At 45.4% G+C, this 12,439-nt stretch overlaps 1 protein-coding gene across 1 annotated transcript in view; it reads left to right on the top strand.

Annotated features, from left to right (window-relative positions):
• The first annotated feature begins 1,984 nt into the window (after window positions 1-1,984).
• The window catches only part of LOC144668241 (synaptic vesicle glycoprotein 2B-like), a 58,950-nt gene continuing 48,495 nt past the window's right edge, over window positions 1,985-12,439 (top strand). The window contains exon 1 of the mRNA XM_078530020.1: window positions 1,985-2,522. Within this exon, the coding sequence (XP_078386146.1) occupies window positions 1,985-2,522 (538 nt within the window). The remainder of the gene's footprint in view (window positions 2,523-12,439) is intronic.

Raw genomic sequence — 12,439 nt, 5'->3', positions numbered from 1 at the left:
AATTAAAGTAGAGATAAAATGATTATGAAAGTCAATAGGATAGATGCCGAAAAACTATTTCCGCTGGTAGGAATTGAAATTTTCAACACGTAGACTGCTAAATTTTCTTAACTAAGGGATATGGAAGAAAGTAGAGTAAATGGGGTTGAAATACAGGTCAGTTACCATGTAGTTGAAAGGTGGAACAGCCTTGAGTGGTCTCCTTTTGTTCTGATGTTGTTATGGTGAAGAACCTTATGCCTCAGGAGCAAAACTGCTGCCATTTAAGAAAGGCTGACATTCACAAAATACTCATTCTTGATATGTCAGCCTAACCTGTAATAGCTGTCAGGCTGCACTTCTAAAGTGGGGTGTGGGGCATAAAAGGCAAGCACATAGTGCCCGTATTCAACATCCACATGCATACAGTTTCCAGCCAAGCTCACTAGAGAGCAGTTTGCAGAGGGAATCCCTCACCATCAACATCCTGGGGGTTACCATTGACCAGAAACTGAACTGGACCAGCCATATAAACACTGTGGATACAAGAGCAGGTCAGAGGCTAGGAAACCTGTGGCGAGTAACTCACCTCCGGACTCCTCAAAGCCTGTCCACCATCTACAAGGCACAAGTCAGGAGTGTGATGGAATACTCTCCACTTGCCTGGATGAGTGCAGCTCCAACAACACTCAAGAAGCTTAACACTGTACAGGACAAAGTAGCCCGCTTGATTGGCACCCCATCCACAAACATTCACTCCCTCCACCACTGACAAACAGTGGCAGCAGTGTGTACCATCTACAAGATGCGCTGCAGAACCTCACTGAGGCTCTTTAGGCAGCGCCCTCCATACCCACAACTGCTACCATCTAGAAGGACAAGGGCAGCAGACGCATGGGAACACCACCACCTGGAAGTTCCCCTCCAAGCCACTCACCATCCAGACTTGGAAATATATCGCCGTTCCTTCACTGTTGCTGGGTCAAAATCCTGTGAACTCCCTTCCTAACAGCACTGTGAGTGTACCTACACCACATGGACTGCAGCGGTTCAAGAAGGCAGCTCACCACCACCTTCTCAAGGGCACTTAGGGTTGTGCAATAAATGCTGGCCCAGCCAGGGACACCCACATCCCATGAATGCAAAAGGAAGAATGTCGTTCATTTTCTCGCTCCCTCGCGCAGCTCCACTGTCGTCAATTGTAGCAACGCCTTATGTCAGAGTGGGCACAATGTGCTGAACGGGCTGCACATATTCCTGTGTTCCTGTTGCCTGCACAACTGAGATCGGCTGACTCAGCACACAACTGGGATTGAACCCGGTGCTCACTTCTAGTTCAGAAACCAATAAAGCTGTAGCTAGAAACAATATTCTTTGGTGAACAGGGTCCAATAAAGATCCATCGTGTTGCAAACATATTTAGCTTCTATCCATTTAATTTAAACTTCACATTTAATTAAATAGATATGGGGGTTCCTCTGAGCATTGATATATGCGAGTGGCCTCTGAGGACTGTCAGTTTGCCAGACATTTTTAACAACAACAGCTCAATCAGAAATGAGATTGAAAAGAGGCAGTGTGTAATTCATTTCATTCCAATCAACTTGCAGACAGCTAAGTTTATTTTCTCTTTCTTCTTTATTGCAGAAATTTACCATTTGGACCAGTCAATGAGACGCACTAAAGGTCATCCATCACTTCAAGACACTGATAGAATTTGATAGCTAAGCTTTTTACAGTTGGAAGAATTGCCCCACGGTCTTCCTGTTTACATTAGCATCTCTCTCGGAGACATGCAGTGACCTCAGCGTGGAACTGAAAAACACTTAAGAGTTTCAAACTTCTTTCTTAAACTCTTTCCTCCTAGGAAATCAGTGGAAGAGCGTCCAAACTGCGTTGTGTCGTACTTTTTTTAACAGTAGAACAGATTGTAACTTATGCTGACAAGATTATGTACATGTAGTTGAGGTGCAAGTCAGAAGAGCTCTACTTTTCCGTGAGCACAATGGATGACGGATTTGGGAATAATTCAAACTTCTTTCAAGGAGCCAAGGATATCGCCTACGAGGCCAAGAGGCAAGGCAGGATGCAAGACTCCTACACACGGTATGAAGGTGGTGGGGAGCACGCCTCTCCGGGTGGGGGATATTACCACGGTGATGAGCCCCATGCACAGGAAGATGCTGACAGTGATGCCACGGAAGGGCACGATGAAGACGATGAAATCTACGAGGGGGAATACCAGGGGATCCCACACCCTGATGATATTAAAGCCAATCGGATGGCAGCAACTCAACCCATTCCTGATGAATACAGGGACCAAGCAGATCTCATTGCTGAACGTATGAAGGATGAGGAGCAGCTGGCGCATCAGTATGAGTCAATCATTGAGGAGTGCGGACATGGACGCTTCCAGTGGACACTCTTCTTTATCTTGGGATTAGCGCTGATGGCTGATGGAGTAGAAGTGTTTGTGGTAGGCTTTGTACTTCCCGTGGCCGAAAGGGACATGTGCATGTCAAATTCCAACAAAGGAATGCTGGGTAAGTGCTGCTACAATGATACTAATGGGGTTCAATCCGATAATTATACCTTCCTCCCAGAATCTGAATTCCAAAATGAGTCTTATTCCTGATGGAACTTGGAGATGTCAATGTTGGCATTTTGTATTTGGATGTGATGCAGACATTGTCCCTATTTGTCACAGAAAGCACATGTTCTTCTCTATATACTGATCTGCAACATGATGTAATTCATCTTCAGTCACCAGACCAGTACCTGAACAGATGGTCAAAGGCCTGCTTCTGCATTGTTGCATTATAAGAACATAAGGAATAGGAGCAGGATTAGGTTACTCAACCCTTCATACCATGCTCCGCTATTCAACAAGATTGTTACTGATCTTTGACCTCAACCCCTCCTTCCTGTCCTAACCTTATTACCCTTAATTCCTTTGGTATCAAAAATCTATAGATCTCTGTCTTGAATATATTAATTGCTTGAGTATCCATAGCCCTCTTGGGTAGAGAATTCCAAAGATTCATAACCTTTTAAATGAAGACATTTCTCCTCATAATTATCCTAAATGGCCAATTCTTGATTCTGAGGCTGTGACCCTTAGTTTTAGACTCCTCAGCTAGGGAAACATCGGCCCAGCATCTGTGTCAAGGCATCTATGAATCATTCCCTTATTCTATGGTGCATTTGCTCACTGTTCCTTTGGACTGCCCAGTGTGTCTTTAATTGTACTTTATTTTACTTAAACTGCTGATGGAGTATTGTGACTCGAACCTGTGGTCACATGATGACATTACCATGCACTGACGGCATTAACTTCAAATCCCATCCGGATATATGGGGTGAAGTGCTGTTTGGAGGCGTCTTTTAGCGAGAGAAGGAAAGCTTTAAGATAATTTAACCCCCTGGTCTAAGCTGCACCTCCTAGTAGCCAATTACAGAGTAATCTTCCAAAATGGGAGTGAAGGAACACCTGCATCATTTGGGGCAGTGAACAGCAGCAGAAAAGATAACCTCATTAAAGAGATCTCATTGATGGGTGGAGGGGGAGTTTGGTGTCTGACTTTGAGAACACGAAGAATGGGCAGACTTGATTCCCACTTTGTCCTGAGCTATCTGATCTTAACTGGATGATGGGGGCAGTTCTAGAATTTGCCTCAGTTCCCCTAGGCTTTTAACTGGCCTTCCTGATCCAGATCGCAATCAGTGACCTATGCTGAAAAGCCCTTGGGGGCCAATTTTAACCCTTTTAAGTGGATGAGCTATAAGTGAGTTAAAATCTCACCCCGAAGGTAGGGTTTTCCTGTGGGCTTCGGGACCCTGACATCAGGATGAAATGGGGGTCCTGAGTCCAGGCCCTTGCTGGCAGTAGGACTGGCTTGGCTATTTGACTGGAGGGGGCTAATTCCGGGCTTGTTTTCTAATTAAGGATAGCAGGCGGGTTTCTGATGCTGTGGCCCAGGCAGAGGGCTGGCAGGTCTGGAGCCTCAGCAACTCCACGTGGGAGCAGTCAGCCTGTTTGGGCCCTCGACATTTTAATTTGGAACATACCTCTCTGACCTCTCAACCTCCGAGGCAGCTCAGGGATATCAAGGGGTCAGAGGGGGAAGTTTCAAATTAAAATTTTGAGGGCCCAAGCAGGCTGAATCCACCAGATGGTCCAATGGGGCCACACAGGTGGCCTTTCCTGCCTGCAACCAGCTCCTTGGGCCTTGGGCCCTCTGGCTCTGATGCCCCCCCCCCCCCCTCTCCCCCCACCCCACGTGCGGTGGGAATTGCCGGCTGTCACCACCAAGATGCCGATGGGCCTGAAGGAACAGCCCTAAGTGGGTCGTTAATCACTTAAATTGGCTTCCCACACTCATTCAGTAGGCAGCCTTCCACATCGGACTGCATTGGGATGCTGTCCGTCTTGGCTCCCCCTACTTTTCCGGCGCCTCCCAACCCCCAACTGGGGGTCTGGGAAAATCCTGCCCCAAGTGTCTGATATCAAATGAAGACAAGATGTCATCCACATTACCTCACCTTATAGGGAGAGGAAAACAGTTGGACAATATACGTGAAAGCCCCCAACTATGGTGGAACATGAAAGGCAACACAACTCAAGAAAGGTACGAGAAAGCTGGGTGAGTAAGAGAGAGAGAGAGAGAGAGTTTCTCTCTCACCAACTCAACACAAATAGGGTTAAATATCTTTTTGGATCTATGTATGATGAAGCAGGCCCTTAAGACTTTAAATACTCAAAAGGTTAAATAGTTGTTTTAAACAGTAATGCAATATGGGTACTTTGAATAGTTAACACAGTTTTAACAAAAGTGAATGCAATATTTTGCTGTTCATGCAAGACCTCATTAAAATGATGGCCAGGCTCCCAGAATGTTACTGATAGCACTGAGAATGCTCTGTGATGTGAGCTCTCAGCATTCTATTGATTGAGGAGTTTAATGGAAATTATCTGTTAAAGTACCATCTTCCATTTGTGTATTGACTACCAAGCAAATAAATTTTTGGAACTGCAGTGCTAAGTATCTTGGTAAAAGCAGAATGTAATGAGATTGCTTCTACAGAGTGCCTCAAAACCACTCAATGGTTTTAAAGGAACATTGCCATGTCATAAAATGGTTAGGACAGATTTGTTTCCTCCCTGGGGACTGGGTGGTGATGCGGATAATAAACTGTCCTCTCACCTTGAGCGTCCTGATCCAGTCAGTCTGATGGGTTGATAGCATCCTCACATCTCTGGGCAGTCTCTATCTACTGGATGTGGAACACAAAACACAAAATTGCTTTAATTTGGTACTAAGCTAGTAACTTACACTCAGAAATGCTGTAGGAAATGGGGAAATTGCTGTACTGATGCAGTTTTGGATGCTCTTCTGAATTTGGGATTTGAGATTCATTGTTGGACGGAGAAGAAGCTTTTCTCTGCCCCTAACCTTGACATACATGTGAGCTGCACATCTGCCCTGAAGGTTTTGTTGAAAGGGCCAAATTTATATATTTAAAAAAAATATTCTTTCATGGGATGTGGGTGTCACTGGCAAGGCCGGAATTTGTTGTCCATCCCTAATTGCCCTTGAACCCAGTGGTTTGCCACACCATTTCAAGCATTGTGGGTCTGGAGTCACATGTAGGCCAGACCAGCAAATTTCCTTCCCTAAAGGGGATCAGATGGGTTTTTACAGCAACCAATCATAGTTTCATGGTCACCATTACTGAGACTAGCTTTCAATTCCAGGTTTATTAATTGAATTTAAGTTCCCAGTACTTATCCCTAAGGCATTAGCCTGAGCCTCTGGTTTACTAGTGTGGTGACATTACCACTATGCCATCATCTCACCCAGACAGCCCAGTGGGTGGCACAGTCACATCTCATTTAAATCCACACAGGCTGATGGGATGAAAGGTGCCTGATTCTGCTGGCTGTGTGTTTCCTTATATTAACTGAATTTCAGCCCAATACGTCGGGATCAGTAACCACAGCATGTAGCTTCATGTAGGACACTCGTGGCCAGTGGTAGAGAGAAGACCTTTATCCCACCATCTAGACTAGGAATATTTAAAATCAAAACAAAAAAATGCTGGAAAATGCTCAGCATGTCAGGCAAAACATGCGGAGAGAGAAACGGAGTTATTGTTTAACATTTCAGGTTAATGATCTTCTGTCAGCATTGGAACATTTGAAAGATTTAATAGTTTATGAGCAAGTACAGGGAAATGGTTTGATGGGAAGAAGAAAGAGAAAGGACTGAGATATAATGGAGGACAGGAGTGATTAAATGCCAAAAGTGATGATGGTACAACGCAAATAGGGTGGTAATGGGACAAGTAAAGAAACAAGAAGATGCTTCCAGAGGAGGTATAAATGGTTACAGCAAAACAACTCCAGGGGGAGGGAGTTAATTGTTTTTCCTTTATGGATTCATTCTATGAAGCAAGTAGACCACATATAAAGTTTATAACAATAATCCATGTTCTAAGTGACTTGCATATATCTCAACTTGCTGGTACTAACATCTTAGTGTTCTGATATAGGAATTATCCTTTGAAAGAGCTGATCAATTTAGGCCCATGACCCAGCTTTATCCCTATAACCCTGTGAATTAGCCCTGTTCAAGTATATGTCCAGTTGTCTTTTGAAAGTTCTTATAGAATGTGCTTTACAAAGCATTACAAAGTACTTACAGCACAGAAACAAGCCATTCAGTCAGTGTCTGCTTCACATGAGCCTCCTCTCATCTCTCTTCGTCTAACCCCATCCACATATCACTATTCTTTTCTCCCTCATGTCCTTATGTAGCTTCCCCTTGAATGCACCTATGCTATTTGCCTAAACTACCCACTGTGATAGCAAGTTCCACATTCTAACCACTCTCTGGTTAAAGTTGGCTTAGATCATCTGGTCTCTGGATCGTCAGAGACCAGACTTACGACCCAAGGTACATGTAGGAGCCCATGGAAGTCCCGACACACTGACCTCTGTGAGGAGTATTTGGGAAGTTTGAACTTTTCACGGGCAATTCCTCTGCTCCTCAGAAGCCTGCGCGAAAGTCTCCAACTCTGAGTTAGAGCCAGAGACTTCGGACAGTTCTGACTTACTTCTCTGGATAGCTACCCAGGTAATGTTAGAGAAAAATATCCGACTCTAATTCCTGGGTAACTACAGAACTGAACCGCCTCCCCCAATCACAAACTCTAACTGCCTCCCACCAAATGCCCCTTGACTCCCTGACTATCCCCCCCAACCCCCCACCCCGACCACTTCTCAGACCTGACCCGACCAACCCCCAGCCTGACCTGACTACCCCTCCTGACCACGCTTAACCCCTGCCTGCCCGATTACCCCTCCCGACCTTACCCAACCACCCCTGACCTGACCTGACTTGATCCGACCTGCCTGCCCCTCCTGACCCACCATGACAACCCCTGACCCTACCTCCCCACCTACTCACCTCACCCACCTGCTCACCCACACCACCACCCTGCGCATTCGCTCATTCATCCAATCACTTACCATTACGGCAGCTAATGCCCTAAAAGGGGGGCACGTCCAGTCTTCCTCCTGATTCTACTCCACTGCGATGGAATTCTCCGATGGACCGTACGCTCTGCATTTCTGCAGAAGCCGGGCTCGGAAGACCGGGCCAGAAATGTGGAGCTGTATCGGGATGCGGAAAATTACAGTCGGAGCAGCAATCCGACGGTGATCGCTGCTTCACGGAAGATCCGGGCCATTGTTGCTCTTAAATTCCTCATTGGATTTCTTAGGGCGGAATTTTTTGGGTGGGCGTGTACCCAGCCCGAGCGGGAGAAAAATAGTGCATGAGCGTCCCGACATCATCACGCCCTTAATCAGTTAATTGAATTGAATTTTTTGCTGCCCATCCAGCCCAATGGTTGGTGGGTGGACAAAAAGGCCAAGCGGTCTTTGCATTTTTTACGAAACCTCACCTACGGGTGGGATGAGGCTTCAACCATTGATTTAAAAAAATCAATAAAAACTTTTAAAACTATTTTTTAACATGTCCCTGCTCATGTGACAGAGTCACGTGCGGGGACATTTTGTCCTTATTTTTCCATTCTTTATTTTTAATGTTAAAAATCTTCAGCTCCCTCAGGCAGCTCTGTGCCCTCAGGGAGCTTTTAGTGAGTGCACTCCCGCGCGCATGCGCTGACTTCCGCCCTCCCCCCACCCCCCCCACCAACCCACCCCCACCCAGGCAGCGCTGAGCGTCTCAGAGCTCGATTCACACTGGCTGGCCGTTAATTGGAATCGTGGTCGGGGCCCGATGGGGCCTGCCTGACAAGGTAAAAATCCTGCTCTTATATTTATGACCCTTTGTTCTGATCTTGCCTGCAATTGGAAATATCTTCTCTACATCTGTCCTATCAAATCCTTTCATAATCTAGAAAAGAGCTCCAGCCTGTCCAATCTTTTCTGATAGATATACCTCTCAGTTTTAGTATATTTTATTTGTACTTTTCAGTGCCTTTAAATTCATTTTATAATATAGAGGCCGGAACCGTTCAGTACTCCAAGAATGGTCTGACCAAAGTTCTATTTAAGTTTAACATTGAGTTTGTGTTTTTTTTAATCTCCTTATTAACTTACATCACCACATTCAGTGATCTTGGCATTTGTACCCCCAGGGTTCCTCTGTTTCTCTCCATTATTTGGACACTTTATTGACTAAAGAATATGTGGCCTCCACATTCTTCCCACCAGAATTTATTACCCCACATTTATTTATTGAAGTTAATTTGCCAATTACACACCCTATTGATTCATAATTGGAAAGTGCATGAGAATACAAGATAGGATTGCGTAGTCTGCCAACATTCATTGTCAAGGCTTGTGCATGAAGAATGCCCACTTCAGCAAGGTGTGTGATTGGCACTCATTGAACTGTGTCCCGCAGTGATTGTCCAAAGGGGAGAAAACTGGCAAGGAAAAGGGGGAGTTGGCCAATACCATTCATCAATTGCCCCCCCCAGTGTGGTTGACAGGCCCCTCAACCGTGTCCGACCCATCTCCCGGGTCTCTGCCCGCACACGTTCCCCTCCCTCCCAGATCCATGATAGAGTCCTCCTTGTCCTCATTTTTCACCCCACCAGCTTCCGCATTCAAAGGATCATCCTCCGCCATTTCCGCCAACTCCAGCATGATGCCACCACCAAACACAACTTCCCCTCAACCGCCTGTCAGCATTCCGTAGGGACCGTTCCTTATGGGATACCCTGATCCACTCCTCCATCACCCCGAACACTTCATCCCTTTCCCACGGCATCTTCCCATGCAACCGCAGAAGGTGCAACACCTGCCCCTTTACCTCCTCCCTCCTCACTGTCCAAGGGCCCAAATACTCCTTTCAGGTGAAGCAGCATTTCATGTGCAAATCCTTCAATTTAGTCTACTGCACCCGCTGCTCCCAATGTGGTCTGTACATTGGAGAGATCAAACGCAGACTGGGTGACCGCTTTGCGGAACACCTTCATTCTGTCTGCAAGCATGACCCAGACTTTCCTGTCACTTGCCATTTCAACACTCCACCCTGCTCTCGTGCCCACATGTCCATCCTTGGCCTGCTGCAATGTTCCAGTGAAGCCCAATGCAAACTGGAGGAAAAGCGCCTCATCTTCCGAATAGGCACTTTACAGCCTTCCGGACTTAACATTGGGTTCAGCAACTTCAGACCATAAACTCCTCCATCTCACCCCCTTTTTTTGATCCCCTTTTTTCTACATTCATTTTTATTTTTCATCCACTTATTTTTATTTTTATTCATTTATCCATGGTTTTACCCCCTTTTATCCCATTTTCTATCCTTTTTTTATCCCACCATCACCCCCTTCCCCGCACCCCATCCCCCACAGGGCCATCTGTTACTTGTTCCAAGTTGTTCTTTCACACAATGCTACCCCTGCTATAATCACATTCTGCTTTCTTACCTTTATGTCACTATTAGCACTTTTTTTTAGCACTAACCACCACCATCAACAGTCCCTTTGTTCTTCAGTTCATGACATCTTTGTCAATCCCTCCTTTGTCCCCGCCTGTCGCTGGCCTTCTATCCAGCTCCACCTGCCCCACGCCCCTTAAACATCATAAATTTCATCACATTTCCCCCTCTCTTCAGCTCTGAAGAAGGGTCATACGAACTCGAAACATGAACCCTGTCTCTCTCTCTCTCTCCACAGATGCTGCTAGAACTGCTGAGTTCTTCCAGCATTTTCAGGTTTTGTTTCAGATTTCCAGCATCCGCAGTATTTTGCTTTTATCGGTCGCTCAGTGGTTGTTAACACAGTTATTTAATTTCCTGTCCTGCTGCAACTATCAAACTGTGTATTTCCCTGTGGAGTAGAATTGCTTTACCGTTAGTGGGTTCATTCAAAACCAGCGACATCCTGAGAAGCTAGCAAGGCACGTGCATTCCCTTGACAATATTCACAGCAAGAGATGAAAGAGCACAATGTCATTTACTATACAACTCAGTATAGCAGCAGAATATTGTGGAACAGTGATTCAAAAATGGGCTTTTGCTATGGGCGCAATTAGCAATCTCAATGCAAACTATGTTCGAAATAACGCTAATTTTGAGCAGCATTGCTGATTGTCACTGGTTCACTAATGTCCTTTAGGGAAGGGAATCCGCGGTCCTTACCTGGTCTGGCCTACATGTGACTCCAGACCCACAGCAATGTGGTTGACTCTTAAGTGCCCTCTGAACTGCCCTCTGAACAAGGGCATTTAGGGACGGGCAATAAATGCTGACCTGGCCATCGATGCCCGTGTCCCATGAACGAATAAAATAAGATGTTTCTCCCTCCACCAAGACCCACCAAAACATACTATGGTAATTCGATTACCAGTTGTTTTGTGGGATCTTGCCGTACGCAATTTGGCCACTGCGTTTACTGACATGGCAACATTAACTGCACTTTAAAAGTAATTGGTTATAAAGCACTCTATGAAAGCGACCTCTGAACGAATTTTCAGTCACCTCCCCAACTCCTCTCCCACCACTGATTTTTTGCCTCTGTGAAGTAAGTTGGGATGTTTCACTGTGTCAGAGGCATATCATTGTTCCACATTCTTGTATAGTGCAATAAGGATTTTTAAGACGGTGATCACCAATACTATGGCTGCACCAAACCCGGACTGCACATCCAGCTGGATTTAGACATATTTCTTTGAACACTGATAAACTGATGGCTGATTCTGTTTTTCTTTTAACTTCATTAAAGGCCAGTTTATTGATGCTTGGCTTTCGACCCCATGCGTATCAAGCTGCATATATGAAACTGAATTCTATATAAGTGTGAAATGGTTAGATAAAATCCAATAGCTTTACATGAAATCAAAGGCCTCAGTGTGGGCCTGAACCATGCCGGCCGGGAGGGTTCCAGCTTTGATCTAGCTTGTTTTAGCCAATGCCAGCTGGAGTGAAATGAGCTGCTACAGATTGTCTCAGCACCCTCATAGGCTAGGGAAGAGAAAACTAAATTTCCAGAATCGGAGGTTACCTGGAGGTCTTGCCGAATTTAATGGTAAGGAGCTATCCAATCATGTGGGGAATGGTGGAATCCAATCAGATGGTGGGGCGGCAAGGTGGGGGGAGGAGACTTGGGAAAGGGACCAATTTTGTTGGCAGTGGCCGTGAAGAATGTTATGGACCCTTATTCCTGCCGACTTCACACGAATTTTCGAAAACATATTGAAATTCCTCCAAATGACGATATGGCTTATTAAACAGACGCCAACAGAAAGGTTAAGCTCAGTGGAAGGGGCCTTTCCTGGACACTGTCCTAAGGGCCCTAACTCCTATTTTAGATGGCTGCCAGGGATCCCTGAAATATCAGCTGACTAGGTTTTGGGTCGTACATGATTCGGACATCTTTGAGGTCCTCGGTGTGGGAAATTGAGCCTTGCTGTATCTGTTTTGGCATCTCCACTTCTCTTTTCCTTCTTTAAGAAGCTCCTTAGATCTACCTCCTTGACCAGTCTTTCGGTCATCTGTCACAATATTGCTTGATATGGCTCGGCACCACTTTAAAGGCATGATGTGCAAGTTGTTGTTGTAAGGCAGACGCAACATGCATCTGCACTCCCATTGGCTTCCTCTCTCCTCAATGTCACCTTGCACCATTACTTATCGACATCTAGCAAGAGAATGTTTTCTGGAGAGCAGCTTGAAATAGCACCTGAAGCGAAGCAATTTTCTACTTAATGATTGTGTTAGAGCATATTTCACAGGCTTGCTGTAATAGAGGGGTTCAGGAATACTCAAGCATGAAGTGCAAAGGAAGCATTAAACTGACTGAGTTCTCAGAGATAGTGAGTATGTTTTGGAATAATCTCCTGGAGAGTAGTCCTTTCTATTCCTTTGTATTTCTTTTGACTATACATTTGTGAAAATTTTATTACGGATACAAAATCAAATCA

The sequence above is a fragment of the Cetorhinus maximus genome, chromosome 26 (genome assembly GCF_964194155.1).
Source record: "Cetorhinus maximus chromosome 26, sCetMax3.hap1.1, whole genome shotgun sequence".
Lineage (NCBI taxonomy): Eukaryota > Metazoa > Chordata > Chondrichthyes > Lamniformes > Cetorhinidae > Cetorhinus > Cetorhinus maximus.
Note: the sequence above shows the minus strand (reverse complement) of the source record. Positions and strands in the feature narration are given on the sequence as shown.